At 44.2% G+C, this 27,688-nt stretch overlaps 1 protein-coding gene across 2 annotated transcripts in view; it reads left to right on the forward strand.

Moving 5' to 3' along the window:
* Positions 1 to 27,688, forward strand: part of COLEC12 (collectin subfamily member 12) — a 187,238-nt gene that overhangs the window by 126,127 nt on the left and 33,423 nt on the right. Inside the window, exons 1-2 of one of the 2 annotated variants that reach the window (XM_027577327.1) lie at positions 22,410 to 22,455; positions 23,813 to 23,855. Coding sequence is in view for 1 of the 2 variants with exons in the window: in XM_027577325.1 (XP_027433126.1) it covers positions 21,977 to 22,099 (123 nt within the window). In the remaining variant the exon portion in view is untranslated. Of the gene's footprint in view, positions 1 to 21,976; positions 22,100 to 22,409; positions 22,456 to 23,812; positions 23,856 to 27,688 lie in introns of those variants that run through there. The other variant, XM_027577325.1, reaches the window with a different exon arrangement.

Here is a 27,688-nt window from a genome sequence, read left to right on the forward strand (position 1 = left end):
ATAATATTTCATCTTCTGACTATCTCTTAATGCCTATTTAACCCACTGTGTGCCTGTATAGCTGAAAATACTACTCCAGCTCCATCATGAATATATTATGGCTTATTAGAGCAGTGTATTCCTAATTCCTAGTAGAGCTCCTGTCTCCCCTGTGGTGGCAGTGGCTTTTTTTTTTTTTTAAGATCTCTAGAAGATCACAAACCGTATGCTTGTCTAACATGTCCAGATAATGAGTGACATTTGCTAATCCAGCAATTATTTTCCTGATGAGAGGTGAACTGTCTTAATGGAACACAAACTATACCAAATTTCAGAACTGCAGAACATTCAAGATTTAGATACCCTCTTCTTCTCTTGTCAGTTTCATGCCAGACTTAATGAAAATTGAGGTTTTGGAGCAGAATTATGTCTCAGTACAATGGACTATTTCAAAAATACCCACTTCTGCACTTTTCTCCACATGCTTTGGAATGCAAGGGGTCCCTTCCTGCACTTACCTGTCTTTCTCTGAATCTGGCTCCACTGGCTTTGACATTTATAAAAGTCTCAATTGCTTATGTCAGCACCTTTGACATTCTGTGGTTCTTTGGGAAAGGGCTAATTAAAAATGAAATTGAAATGGATGGAAATAATATATGACTCTTTGTATGGAACCACTAGCCAGGGGGCTCTTTGCCCAGGTGGCTGGAAAGGGACCAGGAGAAAAACTCTGCACAAGACCCTGTACCCCTCTCTCTGTTCTCACTCACTTTGCTCCAGCCCCCTCTCTCTGCAACCAGATATATATATATATATTCTGCCTGAGTTGAAAGCTGAGGCCTCTGAATAGGAAACTTCTAAGCACGTGGAGCCACTCATTTCCAGGTTTCAAACTTGATTTCTGATATACAACTCACTCTCTTCTTCACATCCATCTCAACCTTAGGGCCCTGGTCAGAAACTTCTAACCAGTGTCCTAACTAGAACCCATAACCCTAGAGATGCAGGAGGTGATAAGGTGATGACATAGTGTGTGTGTGTGTGTGTAATTAAATATGTATACATACAGAATTCAAACAGATTATATCTGAATAGTATGAATACATTTGGGGCACTTCCTGTGTGCGAGGCACTGGTTGTAAAAAGACGGAAAGATACAGCTCTAGTCTGGATTACAGTTAAAGATAATTAGCGTAATGGGATCTCATTCAAGTGCCATGGGCATCTAGGAGAGGGAACCCTGTAGAAGTCAGGATTCCCAAAGGAGCTGGAGTTTTGAGATGGGTTATAGAGGATGAGTAAAATTTGGGCAGACAGGCAGGCAGGCAAACAGGAGGTGTCCCAAGCAGATGGAAAAGCATGAGACAGTGTAATCTGGAAGGTGCAAGTCCTCTGAAGTCTGAGCTGAGAATACAGGAAGAAGACAAGGAGAAGTGTTGGGTGGAGGTCTCTTCACAATGGCCTTTAGGTGCCATGCAGTGGAAGTTACGTTTTACGCTCAAGTCATTGGAAAGCTACTGAAAAATTTCAGGCTGGGGAAGAGAGACATGGCCAGACGTGTTGGGCATCAAAGCTGAGGCATGTATGCTAAAAATAATTCAAATCAGAGGGAAGTAGGATTCTTTCTTCATCATTGGAAAAAAAAATAAATAAAGCTCTTACCTCAGCTTTGGGTAGAAATCTTTGCTTTTTCCTCCGGAAATACAGCTTCATCTTCTCCTTTGTGGTTTCTGGGCTGGTGCTTTCTTAATCTGGTCTTGCAAGCAAAGCTACCAGATGGCTCTTGTCCCTAGCGCCGTCCCGGGCAATCCCGCCTGTCGGGGTTGATGAATGAGCTCCTCCCTTGTACTTCTGACTTTTGCATTGCCACCTTACCAACTGTGTGACTGCAGACTCTCTCAATCGAACCATCATGCGTGGAGATTCATGAGCCCCCTTGGGAACAGACCATTTCCCTTAAATCACTTGTCAGAGGCACTGAGAGCCTGCTACTTAGTGGAACATTAGAAACAGTTTTAGTATTTTGAACTCTGACCTGAGTTCGATGTGATCAGTCTGAATTTGAGTCTCTCTCTTCTGCTCTTTACTCCTTTTATTTCTTCCTTTTTCCCTCCAATTTCCCTTTTTTCTTTTTCCTTTTCCAAAATTTTTAGGTTTCATGTTACAACTTTTTCTCCCAGGGAAGATCTAGTGTTGTGATAAAAGAGTGACTAGTCCATCCAGGTCTGGTCTACCAGAGTGAACCCTGGGCTGGTGTGGGCACGGTGTTGGAAACCATCCTGCACATTTCCACCTTGCCCCACTCCACCCTCACCCAGGGGCACTCGGGGTTCTTCCTGGCAGTCCAGAGGGAAGATTCTGGAGGGCACTGTTGGAAAGAAAGAACCAGAAGGATGATGTGGAACTGCTAAGAATCTGCGGAGAGCTGGCTATAGGGGAAGATGGAAAAGAAAGGTGAGGATTGAGAGGGTAGAAATCTAGGGGTGAGAAGGACAAGGGAAAATAGACTGGGAAGAAATACACCGTGTTGGAAGAGTCTTGAAAGGACAAGACAAAATATGGCTCTGTTAGTACGTCCCGTGGCACTCAGCTTCCCCACGGAAAGTGGTACAGGCTGCTGCGTGGAAGGAGCTCGTTATCTACAACTGTGACCATAATTGCAAAGACCTTGATTGTAAGTTTCTGGCAGGTGGGAACTGGGTGCTGTTTGCTTCATTCTTTCTCCCTCGCTAGCCATGCCCTTCGGGACTCCATGTTGGTCTTCTGCTGAGGGATCTGTGACAGCAGCATCTGAGTCTTTTGGTTCACAAAGCAATACACTGAAGGTTTTTACACAGTTTGACAGGAATGGAAGAATATTCTCCAAGCCCTGGCACCTGTCCTTGCAGCCACTTTCCCAAAACAGTGGAACAACTTAAAATTGCCATTCATCTGTCTACTTTTATAACCGTTCTTGTTTTTAATTCACAACTGGGGCATAGAGTCCATCTTCTGATGTACCATCAGCTCTGTGTGGCCAGACTACCATGGAGCAGGGTGCCCTCCAGGAAAAGCTCCAGGCAGTGAAAGCTCCATGTCAACAGTGGAAAGTGTGTTGGCTGCTCTGGGATATTCCACCCGCAAGTAATTGCCGTGGTATTTTTAAAACGTCTCTATCAGGATATAGGCAAGGCCGATGCTCAGCGAGGGGCCGGGGGGGGGACCGTGGTACATTCCTTCTGATTGACCGGAGCATTGATTGAATATTTGGACTGTCACCCCTGGATCTAGGGTGGAGGCTGAGGTTGTACATGGTCACATATTTTCCTTTTGGTTGAACTAGTATTTGGGGCACGGGATGTTTTGACATCTGAATTAAACCCCAGCCCTCTCAGTGGGGAAGGAGTGTAGCCAACCCCCACACACACCTAATTTTCCCCAACCCCACTCCTTGCCAGGATGGAACCCAGGAGTAGGGCTTAATGGTGCCCAGCTGGGCGGGAGGGGGGCAGGGTTCGAATCTAGCAATCTAGAATCTACGTTCCCTGTGCTGCTCACTGGCTTCCCTGTCTTTCTTTGAAAGGCAAATGCTCCAAGCTGAGGCTCTGAATAGACAGAGGATTAAAGGCTTTTGAAGTCAAAAATAGGTCTTCAAAGCTGCCAGCAGTGGCCAAGGATTCCCTCCACAACAGCCTGGGTCCAAAAACCCAGCCCAGCACACATCTCCCAGACACTTTGGGAAGCTCATTTCCTTTGTGCAGCAAGACCTGTGCCGTGTGTGGGTCTCAGACTTGCACGCCGAGGAGCAAGCATTGCGGGGGGACGGAGCCAGGTGGCTTCTGCACTGACCAATACGTCGCAGCTTACAGGAGGCTGTACCTTATGGGGATACTGCAGCAGGTGCCGTCAATGCGGCGAGCGCATCCAAGTTCGCTGGGGGTCCCGCTCTAATTCACATCGGTTCTTTATGAGTTTGGGCCACGAGCCAGACTGATGGGCATCAGATCCCTTGGATTCAGTTGTGCCGAGTGCATCGTGTGCTGGTTGCTCTTCTGCCGTCTGGAAACCATTAGCATTGAAATGGTTTCAGCCGCTCGCTGTGTACTCCGTGTCCCAAGAGGCACAGCCCAGCACAGCTCCGGTTCTGGGAGCCAGAAACCTTTTGCTTCCTGTAGGATTTCCAGTTTAAAACGCAGTGAAGCCCTACCCTCCAGGCCATCATCCAGTCCCCTTCTGTCTCTTCCTTTTCCTCCCCTCTTGGAGCTCAAGAACAATGATACTTGCAGGGGGGAGGGCGGGCTCCTGATACCTATCCTTGTGTCATTTCTTGCCCACCTTGTAGGTTTGAAGTGGGGGGGGGGGGTGCAAATAAGTCACTCTTTAAAAAGCCCCCAGGAAAGGAGTTGCATTGTACATTCTCTGCTGTGTGCATTTTGTAAAATGGAATCTCTAGGAGAACCCTCAGAGGAAATGGGGACTCAAGCCTCTAGCCACCTAAAGTCGCAAAGAAAACCGTATCGTAGTCATCACTGCTGGCAGTGCCTGCTAATACGCTGGGAGGGCTGTCGGCCTCACTTAGTCCTCATCGAGCCCCGTGGTTGGGGACACTGCGTCTCGGAGGGTGGCACCACTCAGAAAGGAAACATTGGATTCTAACCAAGATCTTCACAATTCCCAAGCCCACGCTCTTTCTGCTTAGCAGGCTCGTGCCCCATTTAAGCTTGGGCAGGCTGGAGGCCCCAGGAGGACAGAGGAGCCAAGGAGGAACAAACAGCTGCAGTTCACACTAGATAGTCCAGTCATGGGTTTCTCTGAGGAAGCAAAATGATCTTTTGAAAGGAAACTCACGCAGTCCGTCAGCTTCTTGCCAACACGAGTACAGTACAACCTGCCAAAAACAGCCAAACCTTGTTTTGGGTATGAAAGCAGCTGTTATAATAAACTCCTCTGCTCTACCTCTTTTTCCTGTTATGGTAGAAAGACTGTTGAACGTAAATGTCTCCAGTACATGGATTTTCTGGGGTCATGAAAACATTTTTTAATTGGCAGGCTCTATTACATTTTTTGGTGAAGTTAGGAAGTAAACAGAATGCCACATCCCATTTCAGATTTGTTCACAGCATAAAGGTCTCTGGATCCGAGAAACTTTATTCCCTGCCCTCCCCCCCCCCAACTCCCTTGGTCTGGAGCCTTCTCAGGCATTGGGCTTATTCCAGAACGAATGGATCTCTGCCCTCTCTGCTACCCCAGGACTGACAATGCAGAGGGAGGGGAATGAGAGCACAGAACTTAAGAGTCAGATCTGGGTTTGAACCCTGGTCCTGCCAACCTCTAAGATGTCACCTCAAGGGAATTATTCTCAGCTTCAGTCTCCTGATCTATAACATGGCATAGTAGTAACTACTCATTAGGTTGTCATGAAGTTTAAAACAAAATTCAAAATAATAGCCAACATTTATATAATTCCTATTATATGCTGTGTGGTGTTAGGTGTTTTACATGTATTATTAACTCATTTAATCTTCTCAACAACCCCGTGGGGTGGGCACCATGCTGGCCATATTCTAGCCCCTGGGGATACAGTGGTGAGTTGCAACTGACAGAAATCTCTGACTGCATGAAACCTACATTCTTTTTGAGGAAAGACAAAAGAGAAGTAAAATAAATAGCATGTTAAATGGTGCTTAGTGCTATGGAGAGAAATAAAACGGGAATGGGGAATGGGGGAGAGTAGTGTCATCATTTTCAAAAGAATGATCAGGGAAAAGCCCCTCTGACAAGATGACATTTGAGTAAAGACTTTTTTAGAAAGTGGGGGGGGGGGAGCCATGAAGATATCCAGGAGAGAGATTCCTAGGCAGAGGAAAAGGCAAGTGCAAAGGTCCTGTAGCAGTGCGTCTGGTGTATCCAAGGTACAGCAAGGAGACCAGTGTGGAGCTGGAGTTGAAGAAGCAAAGGGGAGAGCAGATGAGGTCAGAGAGGTCACGGTTGGGGCACAGACTGTATAGGGCTTTACAGGCCTCAGCTCTGTGTCTCAGAAGAGAAGCTACCAGAAGAGCTTGAGCAGAGGAGGGACATGATCAAGATGAAGCCAGATGTGTAGAAAGGACACTTCTGATTCATTCACTACAGCTGCTGCCCCTACTGTTGGTTCCCACAAGGACATTTGCCAAATTTTTGAGACTGTTTAAGTAGGACATTTCTTACCAGAACATCTGGGCCTCCACTGTCAACATCGTACTTGTTGATTTTAACAACAGATGAACTTTCCCCAACTTGTCCTGTATTTGCATCCAGCCTCCTCCCTTCTGGGATGATTCCATCCTTTGCTGCCTCTCTGCATTGGGTTGTCTTGAGGATACTACTAAAGTGCTGCATAGATGCCTGTGGTCTGCACTCATGATTCATACTGTATTGTTCCACTTTGCATTAGTTATTGGTCCAGGGACTCACAGACAAATACTGCTTTGGCCAGGCAACCAAGAGAACCAATGGAGAGCAAGGATGCAGAAGGAGATGTTTGTCAATGGGCTTGCTGCCTCAGTGTGACCGAGAACTCACTAGCACCTATAAATTCTTTTGGAAAGGATTACGATATCCTGATATTCCTGTGAGAGGCCAGGCATTGCAAATTCTGAGCCTTAGGTATGGGTGGCTTCTAGAGCTCAGACATCTCCTGAAATAAAGTCCAAATGTATGTCTGGGTGCATTTTTGGGGAGAGAGGTCATGACTTTCATGTTGCTTCTTCCTTGAATGGCTTCATCACAACTGCAGGCCATATTTGCAACCTTGGATATGGTAGTGCATTAACCTGACAATATATACATTTCAAAAAGGGGTCTAGTTTCCTGATATTAAGAATCTGTAATATCTCTATTTAACCAATATTACTTGTAGGGTTTCCAAGATAGATAAATTGTGGTCTCTTAGAAGGCATGGAATGTATTTTTGAGACATCAGGTGTGCTATCACACAGGTGTTTTGCTTCCTTTTGCCCAGTGACTAAACCGCTAGGAATTCACCGGCTGTATTTAGATCACTTATTCTCATATGCTCCTCGTTGTCTTTGAAACACCTCCAATTTTAGCAATGCGTTACAGACATGCACATGAGCCAGATAGTTTAAAACAACAACCTAGGCCTTAGGTATTTGGAAGCACCCCCCCCCCCGATTCCCTCGGGTCCTTTGTGGAACAGGGCTCACACACAGGATGAGGTCCCAGCTGCAGAGGGGAACAAAAAGAACAGTTTAACAGGGAAGCATAGTGACTTTGCAGCAGTCAGTGCTAGAAAGAGATGTTCCTGAAGTCATGCTGGCACATGCGGACCCGTTCTGGTACCGGACGCAGGGTGTGCACCTGGAGTGTCTGTTGGTCACTGCTGTCTGCAGACATACCTGAAGGGGGAATTCGGTGGGTCGCTGCTTCCCCTCGGGGCACATTAGTCCACTGGGCCCAGTTCAGAGAAGCCCTCAAGGGGTTCTTAGCTGGGACTTAGAGAAGTTACCAAAAAGATTTGTTGAGAATGACTGATCCCACGCTCTGGAATGCAAACCCTGCACAGTTTATGGTACATAATTATATACAATAAACTATAAAGGACATAAAGTGGGTTTTGATATCAGGTTCCAGTTCCTCCTCACTAAAGGAACTGGTAAAAACCCTTCATCATTGTGGCTAAGGAAATAGTTCTGGTCCTGTCTGAATCTGTTTCCATATGTCCACACTGCCCCTTCCCCCACTGTTTAGTCTCACTGACTGAAGCGACGTCTGCCTCTCACATCAGGGTCAAAAGCGTCCACGGGCCCCCCTGTTTATCACTGTGGAGGAGAAAAAGGGCCATCAGAAACATCAAATACGATAAGCTTATATTTGATAAGTAGAGAAGATCCACCATAAAAATTATGAAGTAGAAAAAAAAAGAAAAAAAATTATGAAGTAGAAGTCTGCTTATTTTGAGAAATTTCACATTTTTGATCAAGATGGAAATTTTTTTTTAAAGATTTTATTTATTTATTTGACAGAGAGAGAGAACAAGAGAGGGAACACAAGCAGGGGGAGTGGGAGAGGGAGAAGCAGGCTCTCTGATGAGCAGGGAGCCCGATGGGGGCTCGATCCCAGGACCCTGGGACCGTGACCTGAGCCGAAGGCAGACGCTTAATGACTGAGCCACCCAGGCGCCCCTCAAGATGGAAATTTTAAAAGGAAAACATGACAAGGACACTTGCTTCAGGTTCAGTCTGTGTTTCTGTCCGCCAACACGGATGACATTTCAGTTTTGTCCTGGCCCTAGTCTCTGTTCCTCTCTAACCCGAATATACTACTAGAAGATAAACTGAGGCATATTAAGAATTTTGAGAGTTGAAGCAAACATCTGTTCAAATGGGGGCAGTGACAAAACAGAAGTAGTTAGAAGCGCTCCACCCACAGGAGCCAGGGGAAGGACTTCTGTAGAGAAGGTGCCCCGTAGCAAGGAAAGGAAATTAATTGATTAGCTAATGCTTAGGCCTAGTTGGCTGTCCTTAGGTTTCAATCTTATAACCTAGAGGCATTTACAGACTTAGGTTTTGGTTTGCTTATGTAGGCCGCCAGGACACGCCAGCCACCTCAGTCTGATGGACTCCTTGTCTGATGATATAACAATACCAATCTCTCAGGGATTCATTATCTTTTGCTACAGAGCTGTCCTCTGTTTCCTGGAAAGATGGGAGGTTTAATCTGTTTGCCCAGAGCCTTTTCCTGCTGGAGGATCAGGCCAACTGGATCCCCTGTGCGTGAGGCATCAGTACACTTCCTGTGTCACAGCATTATGCGTCCCCTTGGCAGAAAGTGGTTTGAGGTACACCCTTGCATCACCCTACAGAATGATACAGCTGGGAAACTGTTTTGCACCTACTCCTGCACGAATTCAAGGGTTTGACTGATCTGTTCCCGGCAGTGGTGCAGAGACTCAGAACCGTGGTGCTTGACTTACTAGAAATGAGATAGCAGAGTAAAGATAAGCCCAGTCGGTTTGGTCTCTTCAATGTAGTACCTATTTTTGTTTCATGAGGGCGGGAGGAGGGAGAGGCATTGAGGTTGAGGAAGAACTCTGGATTGCATCTACCAAGAGAGAACACTTTAGTTGTCTCGACATAGCACCCCAAATGGGCAGTGCCTGGCGTGTGGGCTGAACCACTGTGTTTGGGTCCCAATTTGCGGGCCACATGAGGGCACATGGCTCTGGGGTCAGTGGGGTGGGGTGGGAGGGAGTTGAGTGGAAGCCGAGATCTTGCCCTGCTCTGAGGACCAGGTGTGCAGCTAGATCTCAAGCCTTAGTATTGGCCATTTGGGAAGTAAGAATCACCACATTGTAACAGCAGGAGAGAGATTGGTACTCGTTTCTTTACCTAACAGACTTGCTTCATTGTGCCCTTGATGTCCAAGTAATTTTACACGACTTGTTTCGTGCACAAGTTTGTTTTCTCTTTACTCTCTAGAACCTGCTGTTCATTGCCAATAATCTGTGTCATCTCTGTGTCCTAGTGCGCAGACATTCCACCCAGCTGGTTGGGACACAGAGGACTCAGTGATAGCAACCTTCCTTAGAGTGTCTTTCCCAAGGCCTCTTGTTGTTTATTTTCCTTTCCCTGTTGCCACAGCTTTCCCCTTTCTTCTGTTATTTCTAGATAATCACAAGTCTTAGCTCTTCTCCTAAAAAAATTTTTTTGGGGGGTTATTTCTATCCCCTGCTCTGCGAGCCTTTCCATCCTCCCCGAGGCCTGTACAACCAAAGCCTTTGAAAGAAGGAGCCCTCCCTGAGCCCCTGACTCTCCCGGCCCCACTTGAATGAACATTTCTCTTAGGTGATTTGTGCCCACCCGTGATGTCTGTCTGGGAAGTGAGCAAGTATGGAAACCATCAGATCTTCCCACCAAGCTCAAAGCCAAGAAGATTTACTTCTAGGCCGTAGTCTCATAGATACAATTGAGTAAATCTACAGTCACATAGTCACTGGGGGCTCTGTATACCCTAGTAAATTAGTGCTTCTAATTTTATAAGCACTGTCATAACCACAGTTGTAAGTGGGATTTTTCCTTTTACTGGAGTATATGTTCCTGTGCTTTACTAGGTGTTGTTTATTAGGTGTTGTTTCCCCTAAGTGCTGTATAAAATGATGGATTGTTTCAGGGCAACCGGCAGACTGTATTTGCAGGTGGTTGGTTGTCTTTACTAGACTTGCTGCTATAACGCAGCTGCTTTCTGGCCGGAAGGAACATTGCATAGTAGCTGGGGTTATTAAGTCCAGACTTGATTTTATTCCTCATTTAGAAATGGATGCTTTGTGAATCACTGAATCCTTCTTTTTTAGTTCCTCTTCAGGGGCATGCATGATGTGAAAGTAATGAAATAACACTGTCTTTGATTGCAAGATCATACTGCTGGCCTGTCAGCAATAGGAGGAGAGCTTTTCCAACACCTCCAAGACTTCCTGGGGAAGTTTTGCTGCCCCAGGAAGGAAGAGCCCTGCTTTGGGCCCTATTCTAGAAGGCGTGTGTGTCCTTGGTCTGCTGAGTTGAGCCCATCCCTGGCATCCCATTGTGTAGTGGCTACTCAAGACAAATACTTCTTGGGGCGCCTGGGTGGCTCAGTCGGTTAAGCATCTGCCTTCGGCTCAGGTCATGATCCCGGGGTCCTGGGATCTCCTCCCATGTCAGCCTCCCTGTTCAGCAGGGAGCCTGCTTCTCCCTCTCCCTCTGCTGCTCCCACTGCTCGTGTGCGTGCGCTCTCTCTCAAATAAACAAAATCTTTTAAAAAAAAGAGAGAGCGAGCGAGAGAGACAAATACTTTTTAACTGGAGGGAACCACAGGATATTTTAAAGAATAATAAGCAATAAACTCATACTATGTTCTAAACTATATACAGCTTAGGAGGAATTAATGTAAACAAATATATGCTACAAATTAGAAATGAAATACATGAATGACTCCCTAGTGGGTGATTCTGATACAGATTTCAAATTCCATATTTACTGGGGTAATGGAGAAAACCCTGAGCTAGGTGTGGGTTGGACTTGTCCTAAGCTTTTCTTTCTGTCTGTTTAACGAGCTTACAGATCGAATTAGAAGCTGTTGGCCATTTGGGCAATAAGATGCATTTCTTTGAGCGTGAAATACAATTAAGTGATAGCGTAAACTAAGAAGTTCATATTGGTGAAACTGTGTATATATTTTCTGCATGTCTGATCTCCATTGAATAATTGACAAGAGCTAATGTGGCCTGGACCAAATTGTGCAGTTCTTTGCTACAAGAGGTCAAGTTCAAAAGGTATTTTGCCTCCACTGTTGGCATCTCAGCTGGTGTATTTCTGATGTTTTTCTGTTTCTGTCTTTGGGTCTGGTTGTTGCTGTTAGATATTTGTGCATCTCATGAATGTTCAGAGGTCTTGTGCTCCTTTGGACTCTTGGATTTTTTCTGCTTGGCAGCTGGGGTTTTAATCCCTGCATGATTTTAGGAGGCAAAGAGAATATCCTCCAGACTGAGGCTTCTCATTTGGAATCCCTTCCTCTATAGTGATTCCTTCATCTGAATCCACATGTGTCCTCCACCACTGCCTGTCCTTAGGCTGATTCATCTGTGCTCCACCTCATAACTTTGCCACCTGACTTGACGTGGGTGACAGATCAAGCCACTCCTTCTGTACCTCATCTCCCAGGCGAGAGGGAAATTCACTTTCAGGGTGGTTGGTCAGAGTTAAGTCAAACCTGTATTCGTGGTATGAAGTTAACAGACATGTGGGAACTGAACCCTTAACATTGTCAGTTTCACTGGGAATCTAAGATGATCGTACCCTGCAGAGATCGTGAATTTGAAATGTATTAAATATCCATGGAAGTTTTGAATTCAAAACATCTAGTGTGCACAAATATCACTAATAAGAGTGCCCATATGATCTCTGTAACCTGGAGGGAGAGAGAAGGAACAAAGGTCCAATATAACCTTCACTCTGTCCAATGATCCTGAACTTCTCCAGTGACTTCCCCATATGGACAGAGCAGTTTGATTTGTTTAAATGTGATGGGTCAGTTGTATCAGGTTGAGTAGCAGCCCAGCAGATGTTGAACAACCAGCCCTCCAGGAGGTAGAAGTCCTGATTTTGTAGCATTTGTTGATTTCTTTGGTGTAAAGAAAGTGTGACCAATTCCAAGCTGCCAATGGAAAGTCACTGAACATGGAGTTGTGAAGAGATACAAACCCTTGGTTCTCATCAGTCAGCATCAGTTGGCCCCAGCACACCCCTGAGGAATCTATGGGAAATTTTGAATTTGAGTTGTGACTTAGAAATCCATTTTTGAAACATCTCTACTGTCAAGAAAATCACTTTATTTACGTATGTGTCTGTGTGTCTATACAAATATGTGCATTTATCCATTTTTATCTAGTTATTTCAGTTTTAGATAATTTTCTAAATTTAACGCTGTCCTCTGAATTCTTTACAAAGTCATGGAAAATTTAATAAGCATACATTTTCCCATTTACTTTATATTCAATTATAATTCGGTTGCATGCCCTTTTTTTTTTTAAGATTTTATTTATTTATTTGACAGAGACACAGCGAGAGAGGGAACACAAGCAGGGTGAGTGGGAGAGGGAGAAGCAGGCTTCCCGCGGAGCAGGGAGCCCAATGCGGGACTCGATCCCAGGACCCTGGGATCATGACCTGAGCCGAGGGCAGATGCTTAACGACTGAGCCACCCAGGCACCCCTGCATGCCTTCTTTTTTGTGTATCAGGTTTCCATTTTTATATTCCTTTGACCTCTACAACCATAGCTTCTGCCCCATGGAAACATTTCTTCCTCTCTCTGTCCTTTGTCCACACTTAATAGCAAGTATGAATAACAAGCTGGTGAATGGGAGGCTCTTCACTTCAACCTAGGGACCTCACTCCTCTCGCGGCGGGGCCATAGTCTCTAAAATAGATCCCTCCCACTCCCCTCATTATTTATTTGCCAGTGTTTCCTCATTTGGGTCATTTCAAGTTGATTGACTCATTTCTCATCACAGTTCAGAACTGAGGCTACATTCAATGCAGAGCAGATAATTACTTTAAAACACAGACAGTAAAATCCATTTTCTGTCTTGGCTCAGTTTTCCCTTAAGTGTCCTCAACTATAGTCTTCACTTGAAGAAAGTAAAAAAAAACATGTATTCATAAAGGAATGAGGAATGTCTGTCAGGCTGATTGATATTTTCATTTACATGGAAGCCCCTTTTTTCCCATCAAAACACTAGTTCTGTTGGTTTAAAGAAATCCAGTAGGTATGTGAGAGAGCATGGATTAATCTCTTTTTTATACCAGCACCAGCTCCACAGCATAATTCCCACGTGCGCCAACACTGTTTTAGTGATAAGTAGCAAACACACTGTCATTAACTGGCTCAGCAGGGTTCCCATCATCCTGATAGTAGCTCCTCAGCTGCCCCTAAAATAACACTTTTTAAAGCAACAACACTCAAGGCAGATGTTGGATTGTGGGTTTATATCTCTCATCTTCGCCCTGGCGGATTTAGTTTTGTAAGTGCTAAGGGACAGAAAGAGTAGAAATGCTGCCCTGCTGCTTTAGATCTTCGGGTTCATTTCGGGCTGGGCCGGGGTCTAAAGAATACTTTGCGTTCCTTCAGTTGGTAAACCCCGCTGCACTCCCCACCTCCTGTGGTGAACAGAAAACTCTTCCTTTCTGGCTGTGGGTACCCAACTGTTTTGGGAGGACAGGGGTTCCCCAGGATGTCTGCATTTTGACTGTCAGGCCTTTGAGCTGAATGCTCTCCCAGGACGGCTACCCCCTGGCCAACAAGACAGATCCGTATGTCACTTTCACCAGAAAGCTGGACACAAAGGTGGGAGGGAAGTTCATGAGATCCGGGCACCTGAGAGCTAGGGGAGGCGTGCTGCTTCCAACCTGTGTGAGATGGGGTTGGGGGGCAGATGTGTTCCCTAAGGGGAGTGACAGAGCCTTTGTTTCCCACTGCCAGGATCTATGCCTCAGCCATGTACTTGTTAAACTGCTTGATGTGTAGAGTTCTAGAGAATTACCTGGTGTGTTTAGAGAAATGCAAAAGCAGTAGTACAGAGAAATAAATCCCCACACCTACAGGAGGTGGTAGCCGTGCCACGGCCTTTAAAAACACACAGGTGCAGGGCGCCTGGGTGGCTCAGATGGTTAAGCGTCTGCCTTCGGCTCAGGTCATGATCCCGGGGTCCTGGGATCGAGTCCCGCATCGGGCTCCCTGCTCCTTGGGGGCCTGCTTCTCCCTCTGCTTCTCTCTCTCTCTCTCTCTGTCTGTCATGAATAAATAAATACAATCTTTAAAAAAAAAAAAAAAACACAGGTGCATAGATTTATGCAATGTGAACCACACAGGTACTAAAAGGGTTCAAGCCCAGCAGGGCTTGGGGCAAGGCTAATATTAGGAAAGGATTCATTGAGGAGGAGATGTGTGAGTGAAGGTTCAAAAGAAGTCATTTCATGGAGAGAAAATGTGTTGTGGGGAGAAGGAGGGCACATCTCAAGACCTGGAGAAGAAATAAGCAGATCTTCGGGGGGTGCAGCATGAGCTCCGCGTGGGTACCCTGGTGCTCTTTCCCATACTCCCCCAAGCTTTTGCTTCCGTGTACTCGCTGAAGCCTTCTCTGACCCACCCCCCTATTTAAATTGCCATCCACCTCCTCTCCCACATGCCCTTTGCTCATTCCTGGCTTTATTTTTCTCCAAAGTGCTTATCACCTCCTAACACCTTACCGTAGCCACCTACTGGAGTATAATTTCCACAGGAGCCAAGATTGTTGTCTGTTTTGTTGACCCTTACACCCAGTGCCTCGTACATAGTAGGTGGCCCATACTTATTTCTCTTTTTTTTTAAATTTTATATATTTATTTTGACACAGAGAGAGAAAGCACAAGCAGGGGGAGCAGCAGAAGGAGAGGGAGAAGCAGGCTCCCCTCCAAGCAGGGAGCCCGACACAGGGCTCGATCCTAGAACCCTGGGACCATGACCTGAACCGAAGGCAAACGCTTAGCCGACTGAGCCACTAGGCGCCCCTCCATACTTATTTCTTGAATAAATGAATAATGGGATGTACCAAGAAAGAAGCATGGTGAAGTGGGCAGGGTTTAGGGAGCTAAATTAGAATTCCGGAGGAGAACTGGGAAACCTGAAGCCTAAAGCCAGGGCTGGCTCATGTTTGAGTGGCAAAGACAATGGAGTTCACTGAACTGTAGTTTCCTCACTGTAGGATGGATGTTGGCCAAGACGACAGCTGATTCTCTTCCTAGCCCTGAGGTTCTTTGAACCCTCTTGGTTAGATGCTAGCTGGTGTGCATCTTGGAATCTACTTTGAGCCACCTGGGACTTACTATTGCAGTGGAGAATTACCATGGATCTCTGAAACATGGGCTCAAGCTGGTATTTGTAAAAGGGTTTTGCCAATGTACTCCAGGCAGATTTTTTGTTTGAGGGGGATAAGAGGCTAGAGATAAATTAATTTTTTTAATCACCATTTAATAAATCCTTCTTTCACTGCCTTCTTTCCACTCTCTTACCTCACCCAACTTCTGGAGGTATTAACGACCATCCATAGATGAATGAGCCATTGGACACTGGCTTTGGTGGCTACTATGTCGTGTACTAGAAGCCCAGAAGAAAACTCAGTAGGAGCAACCAACTTGTTTTGGTGTCAGACTTAAACCGTGCAAGTCCCCTGCATGTCTCATAGTTTGCCTTGAAATTATAAAGCTACCTTCTCTTCCCAGCCCACCCCATTCCAAAAATTCCATCGCCAATGGGGGATGATTCCCGTGAAGGGCTAACAGACCTTACCAACCAACCTTCAAGACAATCCTGACCTCTCACAGAGATAATGAGCATTTATTTAGGGTGGAATCAACTTGCTGCTCAGTATGTCACCATAGAATAGTCAGAAATTACAGCCTGTAAGAAGCCCCAGGCCTCTAATAGTTAACTTACTGGAGACTAAATTTTACTGCTCATTTCTGAGAAAGGCATCTTCTATCAATGTTTGAAAAGATGGTTCTGCACCCCTTTATTTTGACAGAATACTTCTAGAAGTCTAACCTGTCAGCTTTCTGCAGTTTATCTTTTTAGGCATCCTTAATCTCGCTTTGTTTTGCTTTCCACTTCTGGAAGTCAGTAAGCTTAGAGAAGCAGCATGTGATAACCCTAAGTTCATCTTATAGCTCAGCCAGTTACTGGCTTGGATAGTCAACCTCTTTGACGGGCACTTTCCTAAACTCTATAAAATTAGGGCCAGAATTCCTACTTTGCAGAATCATTAAAGGCATTGTAAGTAACCAGAAGAGGGTGCCTGACACCTATGAGGGCCTCAGGACTAGCAGCCATCCTCAACAGTTACTCTTTGCATTAGCAGCGATGGCAAACTCTCACCCACTAAACAAATGTCCAGTGGCCTTCTTCCAAATACCTGTGCAATGTATGTGTCCAGCTCAATTATACAACAGACTCTGATGGCCCAAGCTGGAGCTGCATTTTCATAAGTCCTTTTCATTAAAAGACTCAGTGCCTAATCACAGAAGGACATTGTTTGGTAGTGCCAGATAATGAAGTAGTCAGGGCTGCTGAAATGTATCATCAGGATTGTTGACAGTTCACGCTGTGTCCCTAGAATAAAATGAATAGGAATAGGGCCAAGAGGAAGGGGGCCAGCGAGGAGAGACAAATGTTGGAGACTTGATGCTTGAGCTCTCCGATGAACGAGGATTCCTTTCCTCAGAATTGAAAGCATTTGTGTACAGTTCATATAATAAAGGATTTCTTCTTATAAAAACCACAGAGAAAATAATTGTGTTCTGTTGAGACACTATATATTCTGGCAGGCGCTATATATTCTGAGTGGCTCATTATAGCTGGATTTTGCCTACAATTCTTTTTTAGTAGGCAGGGTATAAATGATAAATTTTAAACAAATCACACAGACTCTTAACATTAAACCCAAACCAGAGCTAACTGCCATATATAAATGTTTTAATAAAAAAGAAAAACTATACCCTTGTTGACTGTACAGAATATTAATATAAGCTCACAATGAGTGCCGAAGATTTCGGACTCCTAAAACTCTCTTCTAAATAATTTTCCTGGTTTGAATACACTTTTATGAATACAGGGATGCTATGAGGCTTCTTTTATTTTGTGCAGAAAGTTATTTCATTCCCAAGTCTTACCCTGCTTCTGTTTTCATGCTTCTCCACATCGTTTAGGAAACATGGTGTAATAAGGTGTCCAGGGCTAAGATTTATATTGGGGGAACTAAATTACTCATTAATAAAAAAAATTTGTTGCTAACTATAAATCCATATTCTGTCATTTAGTAAATGGCCTTTATAAATAAGGAAAAATTAATTATTTGTGGGATAAAGTGTTCTATATATTTAACTTTTGTTCTAGTGATATTACATAACATCCAAATAGCTAACCAGGATGTTAACTCATACTGTTTTGTTGCTTTTAAGGGCATTTTAATTATAGGAATTTATTTGAATCATCAGTTTTACTGTTAGAGCCAAAGCATTCTCGTGGGCTTATGGGAACATATGCCACCAGGCAGTAGATTAATAACTATAAAAAAACCCCATGAAAAGGTCACTGCAAATCTCAGATCAAGACCTGTGGTTTTCTGGATTTTGCAACCCACCAGCTTTTTGAAGCTTCTCTCTGGTAACATGATCTTTATGGCAACACCACCGAGCTCTGTAGACACTTGTGATAATTAAGACAGACCAGGAGTGTCCCACACTTGCCCACAGTGCCAGGCTTCACCTGACAGGGAAGGGGATTGATCAGCATGAGTCCATTTCAAAAGACAAGCCATCCTTCAGTGATGGCAGAAAAATATGATAGTGAATGAAGGAGACTCTTTTGTTCCCCAAAAAAGATTGGAAAAACAGACTGGATCAGAGCCTGGACCACAGCACTTGGGAGGGCTCTTTATGGAGAACCACAGCAGAAAGGAATTCTCTGCTGGTGAATTCTTCTGGCCCTTTGCACTGTCATTCCTGCAGTGTTTCAATTATTCTCTCCAGCCAGCTAACCGCCGCCCCCTGATCGGCGGCCCCACCCGGCCCCCACTCTTCTTACTCTAAACATGTGTTATTGGAAACAGGGCAACCTGGGGAACTTTGAGTTTGGGCCCTGGGGACCAAATTGTCAGCCTATCCTGAACTTCCATGGAATGCCCAAGGAGTTGACCAGAGCGATTCTGATTTCCCTGGGCCCCCAAACTTTCTTTCCTTTTTTTTTTTTTTTTTTTGCATAATAAAGACTTGGACACTGGAAAATACATTTAAAACATGAGCCAAGAATCAAGTTCAGCGGGAGCTCGTTTAAGAGGGATAACCAATGGAAAAACAGGAATCCTTCAGGCGCGTTCTGTCTGTGGTGTGCTGAATTGCAAATGTGCTATTTGGGCCAGGATTTTCGATACGCCAAGTCTCCCGGCGGTAACGGGCAAGACTGCTTCACTTCCTGAGCTAGAATGTCTTATCTGCAGCACTCTGCAGGTTGATTCCCTTGCCTTTCCCACCACCTCCACCCCCTCCAACAGGAACAAAGCCCCAAGTCTTTGGAAAGTAATGCTGAGAAAACAAACAGTACAAAGGCTGGTAACACGGGGATATCTCTCTTGGATGTTTTCTGTGACCATCTTGGTTCAAGGAGGAGGGGGTCCCCCAGCTTCATGAGTCAGCAGGGTCTCTTTGTAGTAGGCATCTGTATGTTTGGCCAGATGTCCTCCCAGCGGAGGGCAGAGAGGGAAGGATAAAACAGAATTCTTATTAAAAATAAGTCTCTGGGGAGAGAAAAAACAAGACACAGAACGTGTGTCAAGTGGAAAGGGAGGCCAGGCGGTGCCATCTGATATTGATTAAATGCTTGATACAATCAGCAGCAAGAAAGGCACATTGGGAGGAAGTGACCTTGCTCTTCAGAATATGAACCAGTGACAACTGTCTGGGAGCAATCTGCTTGAAGATCACATGCCCAGGAGGTCCGGCAGCAAACACAGCAGCAGCACACATGGGCAGAGCGGGAGGGAAGGACCCTCACCCTGAGAGTGTGCACACGTGGCTTCGGATTTGCTTTGCCTCATTGACCTCACTTTCCCCATCAATAACACAATGACACTTGACCAGATGACCTCTAAGCAACTTTCTCACCCTAGATTCTCTTATCTACCCTAACCTCCCCTGTGACCAAATCTTCTAATGGAATGGCTCTGCTAATGGAATGCAAGAAATCGCCCTAGAGAGACATAAAGAGCTCATCCGCCACCGTCCTAAAATCCAAAAGGAATGAAATTCCCCATCAGCCACAAAAGCGTCATCCAGTCTTTCTAAGGGAGGTCAGTCCGACATCGCTGTGTCTATCACCCTTCTCTGCTTACAGTTGCCACCAAAGCAAGTTTTATGGGTTCTGGACATGAGGTGTGGCATGTTTGTGGGTCTCCTTACATTTCCCCCTTTTCCTAATTCCAAAACTATCTTCACTCTGACTGATATAAGGGGTCTTTGTTTCATTTTAAGCTGCCAGATTGTAGAGAGTCTAAGAGCTGATGGGTGTGTGTGTGTGTGTGTTCATCCTTTATTTAAGGAGGAGCTGTTGAAGTGTTTTTGTTTTTTTCCTCTTTGGCATTGTCATGAGGATAGCAGTATCTGAGTACCGGGTGAGGCTGGATTCCAATGGGAGTGGAAGAGGAAGCTCCCACTGAGATGAAAGGGTCTCACACCAGGACCATGGCAGTGAAGTGGAGAGGAAGGGATGACCAGAGAGAGTCACCATGGCAAAGTGGAGAGAGCATGGTGCCTAAAGTTGGACAGACCCCGGTTTGAATCCTGGCTGTGGTGTCTGTGGGATGCCATCTCAGCTGTCACTACTGTGCCTCCTTGAAGGGTGGTTACGACTAAAGATGCCGTGTGGAAAGCATCTAGCTCAGAATCTGGTACAGTGTGGGCAGGAAACGAACAGCAATAACCTACAGATGAGATGAGTGATAAAAATGTCCCATGGGAAGATTAGCAGGGCCTGGCAACTTAGTGAATTAAGGAATATATGAGAAGACTTGAAGGTGCCTTTGAGTGAGGTATTGGGATAGTGGTCGTATTTAGGTTGGATGGAAACACGGACGTTGGTGGAAGTTGGAGTTTTGTTTTGGTGGGGATGGTACCGAGTTCAGTACTGGACAGGAGAGGTGGTGCTGAGACATCCAGGAGTTGATTAAAGGAGGATGGAAAGGAAACAGTAAAAGAAATGGGAAAACTGATACCGAGAAGTTGATTTACTCTTGGTCTGTTTGAGTTGGATTTTACAGCTTCACCTTCAGAGGGTTGGCTAACCAAAGGTTGATCCAGCATGATCCTTAGGTCCTCAAAATGTATCTCTCCAATTAAGCATCTTCTGGACCTTGTGAGAAATGCAGAATCTTAGCTCCTACCTCAGACCTACTAAATCAGAAATCTGCATTTGACAGTGTGTTTTGTAAGCGCTTTACAGTTTGAGAAGACTGTTCAAAAGCATGGCAGCCAAACTGCAGTGTCTGCATCCCCTGGGAACTTGTTAGAAATCCACATTCTCAGGCACCTTCCCAGACCTGAATTAGAAAGGCTTTGTTCTGACAAGTCCGATGCACCCCAGAGTTTGAGAATCCCTGCTTAAGTCATGGCACAGATGGATTGAACCCCCTCCCCTTGAGTCTGTAGCACAGAACACCAGAGGGATTGGTTAAACCCTGAAAGTTAAATTGGAGTCATTGTTCTATGCTGTTTCTCTCATCATTTTGCATTAAACACAGCTGAAGAACTCTTTTCACTGAAGAAGGGCACCATGCGTAAAATTACAAACCAAAAGGGGGGAACTTTGGCTGTAGCTTAATCCTCACGATTTACCCATCAAAAGTTATTGAGCACAATTATAGGAGATCAGTCCTTTATGTACTGTTGCTCCTGTGAGATGCTATTAGAAAGATGCACATAGGAAAACAAGGGATCTCCCAATATTCCTTACAATGTGATTTTCACATTAAAATGCCCACAGTCTTTGTCTTCTGTGTTTCTAATCAATCCGATGGAAAATTCCCTTTTTATAGGTTTAGTTTTTGGAGTCACTTGCAGAAGTGATGGTGGTTTACCACTTAGACTAGAACGTTTTTCAAAAAGTTGAACAGTTGAGCAGTCAGAATTTACCTCCTCTCAACAAAAATGTCTGTTTTTTTTTTTTAGTTTCCTAGTTATTCAAATCACTGTGATAACTTAAATAAGGGTCAGCGTCTGTTTTCTGTATACATATAATGTACAAAAATGGTTATAATTGAACATTTTAATCATAAAATTACCTATATTTTCTGCTATAGGTTATAGGGCATTACAGCCAGTGGCGTGGTAAAACAGTGGGGGTGGGGGGCTGTCACAATTGGTGGTGGTCACCAATTTCCGTGGTGTAAATACTCCTTCCGGGGCTGATTTCAGGCTTCCAACAGTTTAACAACCAGCTCCCCAAATTCCTACAAATTTAACAGTTGACTCTTGTAAGCCAGTAGGAATTAGCTCAAGCACACCGCTGAAACAAACATCAAGGGACGGTTCGCAGTTTTTCTGGTTGGCTGTGTTTGAATTGCTATAGGTCCAATAAGAGCTAAAACAAGTAGATTTGGGTGTTTAAAATCTTTTGCCATGTAGAGATTTTTAGTGAAATCTAATTATAATGGATTTGAAATTATTCTGAGACAAAGTTATGTGCTTTTTCCAAGTCATTATTAAATACAACAACGTTAAATTACAACAACATAATGGCAATATGTAAAGTGCTTATGTATGTTTATAAAATACTACTCATCCTATAGGAAGGCATATGTAAAAATTACTCTTCATCATAGTATTTGAAGCAACATGCAGAAAGATACTTTTCAAAATGATATCTCTGGTTACTATTATTAAAATTTGACTTCTCTTACAGGTATTCAGGAAGGAACACAATGTACCAAATGTAAAAATAACTGGGCACTGAAGTTTTCTATCATATTATTATACATTTTGTGTGCCTTGCTAACAATCACAGTAGCCATTTTGGGATACAAAGGTAAGTACTCTTTCCTTTTTCTTTCCAAATGGCAGGTTTCCCTTTATTAATTTAAACATGAAAAAAAAAACATGTTTTCAAGTATGAAGTATCTCATTAATACAACTCAAATGCACAAGTAAGCAACATCATAAACTTTGTTGTCTTGAGCTTCTTGTATCTGTGGGATCTGAGTCCTTTTCATGCATTTCAACAATCATAAAGGTCCTCTATGAGTTATAAAGATTTTTCCTCACTGTTGTGTTTTCCTACCTGTTTCTAGCTCCACCCTCTTCCTCAATCTTTTTTCATCTTATCTCTAAGAGGTCCTGTGGAAACCCTGGAGTCAGCACACAGGAAAATTATACTGACCGAGGGTAAGCCAAACAAAGATCTCCAGAGATACGACTTACTTCACCCCAGGGACTGGGCAGCTAGTTCCCTTTTTTCCTCTTCAGCACATTTACTGTGACCACTGTTGTTTATATAATGCCATAAAAATATTGTCCTGTAGAAGTTAAACAGAGAGGGAGCACTGCCACCCCAACAATACTTTATGGGATGTTAGGTATCCTTCTAGTTTGTCTGGTTTAAGGTCAGTGGAAGATTTTGGCCTAAATCTTCAGACTTGCAGACAAAGTGGGTTTCCCCCTTCCCCTTCCCCTCCCCCCCACCACACCTGTTCCAGACACCACAGGTAGAAGGTGTCATGATTCAGAATCACGAGCTGCATAAACCTTTTTATAGAAAACAGTCATGGAAGCCTTCCCATCAAAGACACATGAAACAGACATGTCTGGTTTCAGCAAGAGGCAGACGTGGGGGTTGCTGATCTTCAAAACCTTCACTCAGCAACCATCCCGGCTGCCTTCCCTCAGAACTGACAGATTAACAGTGGAGAATTCCCACGTGTTCCCTTCTCTGTTTCTTGGCTCATAGACTTTCTCTCCTTGGGGAGAGAAAGATTCAAAGTGAATTCCCTCCAACCTGTAACTCCTCTCTCCTCTCTCCCAGCGTCTAGAGGTTTCCTGAGGAAACCCAATGTCTTGAAATGAGAATGGGCTTTGGAGCCAGATGATCCAAGCTCACTCTTGATTCTGCCATTTGTAATACAATTGTGAATGTTTATTAAGTGTTTGCTGACATGCTGGGCATCATGCTAAGTCCTCCACATGGCTCCGTAACCTGGAGCCTCCATACCCTCTTTGAGTTTCCTGTTTCTTACAATGGCAATTAGTAATGCCACTTTTCAAGGTGATTGGGATGAGCAAAGATGATGTCATTGAACCGCCTGTCCCGTAGTTGGTCCTGGTAGATAGCAGCTATATTTCTGTGTTTCTTGCTTCTTCATTACTGCATTTATACGGCTGTAGCCAGTAGAATGGCAAAATGTTAAAAATACTCAGTATAGTTGAGGCTTGAAAGTCCCATCTCTGAGGCCACACACATGGAAAATTGTGTGCATCCTGTAGGGTGCTGACTGATGAATTTGAGCAATGGAAATCTGGAAGGTTACCAGGTCATTTTATACATTTGTGATTAGTTAATCCAAACTAGGATTAACAAAGTAAGCGTCAAGAAAGATTATTAAATTGTGGCAAGGCAGGACAAGGGGTGGGGGAGCGAGCCTAGTGGGGAAAAGGAGGGTCTTTTATGTCCTGGGTAATTCAGACCGACTCTCCTCCTTTACCAGGTTATTTAGGTCACTACTCTCCTCTCTTTGACTTTTCTCAGCAAACCCAGACAAAGGAGAAGGTCGGAATCAAACAGCTGTTTAGTAAGTACCTTTAGGGCTCAGTACTGTGTGATATCATGAAAGCAAACACTTAACTACTGAAAGAGTTGACAGAGGTTTGAGGAGCATACCACCATATGGTATTTTGTAATTTTTACCTCTGCAAAGAAAGAAGATCTAGGATCTTTGTGCCTTTAGAATTACACAGAAAGTTCCAAAGGAGAGGGTTTTTGTTTGTTTATTTGTTTTTTCAAGTATAGATATTTCCTCCATTTTTATGACACTATAAAGCCCTTCTCAGCTCTGGCATGTTGTACATGGGCTGGTCCATTTGCGGGGAACACCTTTTCTCTGCTCTCCACCTAAAAGGCTCCTTTCCCTTTATGTCTCACTTAGACCCACAACCTGCAAGAAGTCCCTGGAGGCTAAGTTAGGCCCTCCTGTTTGTTCCCATAGCACTCCCTGATTTACTCTTTTTTTTTATTTTAATTTTTTATTGTTATGTTAATCACCATATATTACATAATTTGTTTTGGTGTACTGTTCCATGATTCATTGTTTGTTCATAACACCCAGTGCTCCATGCAGAACGTGCCCTCCTCAATACCCATCACCAGGCTAACCCATCCCCCTACCCTCCTCCCCTCTAGAAACCTCAGTTTGTTTTTCAGAGTCCATCATCTCTCCTGGTTCGTCTCCCCCTCTGACTTACTCCCCTTCATTCTTCCTCTCCTGCTATCTTCTTCTTTTTCTTTTTTCTTAACATATGTTGCGTTATTTGTTTCAGAAGTACAGATCTGTGATTCAACAGTCTTACACAATTCACAGCGCTCACCGTAGCACATATCTTCCCCAATGTCCATAGCCCCTGTCATACCTATCATTATGGCCAGGGGGCTTGTCTGTCTCACCACCCAAACTCTAAGTTCCATGAAGACAAGAGACTCCTATCTTTAGTTTGTTCTATCTCCCACTAGCACCTAGCCTCATGGTACTTATTAGGCACCAAGTAAAGTTACTGGATAAATTAATGAGAGGGAAGATGGATGGATGGATGGATGGATGTTTGGATTATAGATCACGGCCAACTTCTGTAAAGATGATCAATCAATGTCCAGGGACCTCCAAGCCATTCTGCACCTAAGGCATTGCTACCACTCAGAGCCCTACCTAGAAGTCTAAGATCCTAAAAATCGCCATGTCCTGCTCTGTGGGTATAATCTGTCCAGGATGAAGCAGGGAGACACTGAGGGAGCAAGTACAAGTGGACGTGAGATGATGGTCTTGCCCCTTTTCCCTCCTCAGGGGCCCCCATCCCTCAGGCGTCTACTGACAAATATAATACAACATGCAGTTTTGGTTTCCAAACATAGTCTTAATGAACTAAAATGTGGATATTTTCCAGATGTGTTTTCTTTTTACTTGTACAGCAATTCTTCTTTCTTGCTGATAAGATTCTAGTGACCCCACACTGTAAGAGGGAGAAAGATAAGACCTAGTTCTCCTTTCCCACATCTCCCTTTGAAGTCTAGAGAAACTATCTCCATTTCAAAAAAGAAAGGAAGAAAAAGCATATTCAGTGAAAGGAGATATTTCTCTGAAGGAGAAGTTAGGAAATAAAATAGAAACTGCTTTATGTATCAGAGTTGGCAAAGGCAACTCCATACTGTTTTTCTCAGAACAGTTTTTTACTTCTCCTTTCATGTCATTTACACAACTATGAATTAAGATATAACCTAAGTTCCTTCTAGAGAATTTGCTGCACAAGGCAGGGAACTGCTGAGTCACCCACACGGGGCTATACAGTAGCTGCGACCCTGAGGCTCATCAGCTGCTTTACAGAAACCATGTTCTTGGACTGTTCCAGCTTGGGGCATTCTCTGCCTTGGGCTCTTTATTCTCTGTCATGGAGCTTCCATGGCAGAAGCCATGTCTTAAGTTCAGTGGATCGTGTTTCTTCCAGAACATTCCCTGAACAGGAAAATCGTACTCCACTGTCCTGCCCAGCAGGCATCCATCTTAGGGGAATTAAGATAAAGAAGAAAGAAAGAAATCTGACTCTTTCTCAAGATGAATCTCCTTTAACTCGACATTCCTAGTCATAGAATGTCTACCTTGCTGCTGAGCTCTGCTACAGTAGCAGTGACATCTAGATCGGTAGGCTTTCCCGACCGGCATCAAATCACACTGGGTGGCTACTGTTAGAAGCCAGGGTAACACCCGACAACCAGATCTTCGATATTTTTGTAATGAAAACTGAAGTGGTGTTCAAGGTAGGAATGTCTTTATTGCATTCCGGGGGAGTGCAGCTGGTATTCCCGGAAGTCCCAGGTACCCATGCAGGGGCGTGTTTCCCCCTCAGGACCGCAGTCTGGGACAGACGCCCGTGAGCACCAGGCAGGAGCTCTTGGACCTGCTCTCGTTCCTTGTCCTCAGGGCCTGGACCATGAGCTGTGTCTCTTGTGGGAGGTAACTATATTGAGGAAAAAGAAGTACTAAATAAGAGGCAATGTGGAATTCTAGAGAAAGCATTCGTTTTGGAATTAGCTCTCCTGGCCTGCATCTCACTTAGTCGTTTACAAGCTGTGTAATTCTGGGCAAGTTACTGAACATCTCTGAGCCACAATTTCTTCATCTGTAAAATAACAGTTTTAAGGATTAACTGTGGTGATGGTGCAGTGCACCTCTTAAAGAGTAGGCACTGGATAAATAGAGGCTGTTATTATTGGTGTGGTATGAAATCCCATCGTCAGGGAAGGCTTAGCACGTTGGGGTGGTAAGATTGGAGTGGACCCTGAAGGATGGGTGGAATTATGACAAGGGAGAAGGAGGTTAATGGCCCAGGCCAAGGGATGGTACCAAAAGGCTTTTATAGAAAAGGTATTATTGTCAGATTGTCTTAGAGGATTAGGCTTTAGGTACTCGAAGAGGGAAATCTTTGGGCATGATATCCAAAGCAGTGATATTCTGAAGAAAAATTCTCTGTCAAGAAATAGTTTCTAATAAAGGGAAGCCCATGAAAAAACAGACTGCCAGGAACTCTTCTGTTTCATGTTCATCTTCCTCACATCAGAGAGATCTACAGACTGAGGTCTGCATCAGTAGACTGGGAGTTTCTAGGGTAAGGGAGGATGGCTCTGCCACTGTTTTCCTGATTGACAACTTGAGCTGATAAGGTAAGAGTAAGAACCAACGAAAATGCTGTGTGCTGTTTCAGCAGGTGTTGGTTCTGGATGCCCCTCAGCCTAGTATTTGTAGGCAATAGCAAGCTGCCAGCTTTGCAGCCCTGAAGTTTGCAGCTTTAGACCCAGATCCTGTTTTTAAACGCAGACGCACAAGCCCCAGTGCATGTAACCAGTTCATTAGCACTTGTGGCCGGGGGCCGGGGCAAGTAGCTTCCTCACTGCACCCAAGAGAAACCTAACAGATGTTTGTTTTGTCTTTCACAAATGTATTTATTCCCTTTGCACAAACCTGAATTCTCTGTCCATGACAGTTCTGTGTTTTTTAAAACTAAAATGGAAGGAAAATTAGAGAGGGTAGAAAATGACTGCCTGTCAGCACATTTAGAAGTTTCTTCAGCTTCCGGGAAAAAAAGGGCGGGACTGAAGATCCTGTGTGTGGTTTGAGGACAGACTGAGGCATGTGTTTTGATTTGAGGATCAAAACTGAATCTTAACTCATCAACATTTTATACTTTATCTTTTTTTTAAGGTTTAACTTTGCTAAAATGCAGATGAAACATTGTGTTCTTCAGAAGTTCTGGGGATTTACAAATGTGCATGCCTATCTAACAGTCTTAAGGTATAGATTATTATAATCATACCTCTCTTGTCTATATAGTCACTTAAAAAAAAAAAAAAGCAGTGGTAATT

Source organism: Zalophus californianus, chromosome 14 (assembly GCF_009762305.2).
Source record: "Zalophus californianus isolate mZalCal1 chromosome 14, mZalCal1.pri.v2, whole genome shotgun sequence".
NCBI classification, from domain to species: Eukaryota; Metazoa; Chordata; class Mammalia; order Carnivora; family Otariidae; genus Zalophus; species Zalophus californianus.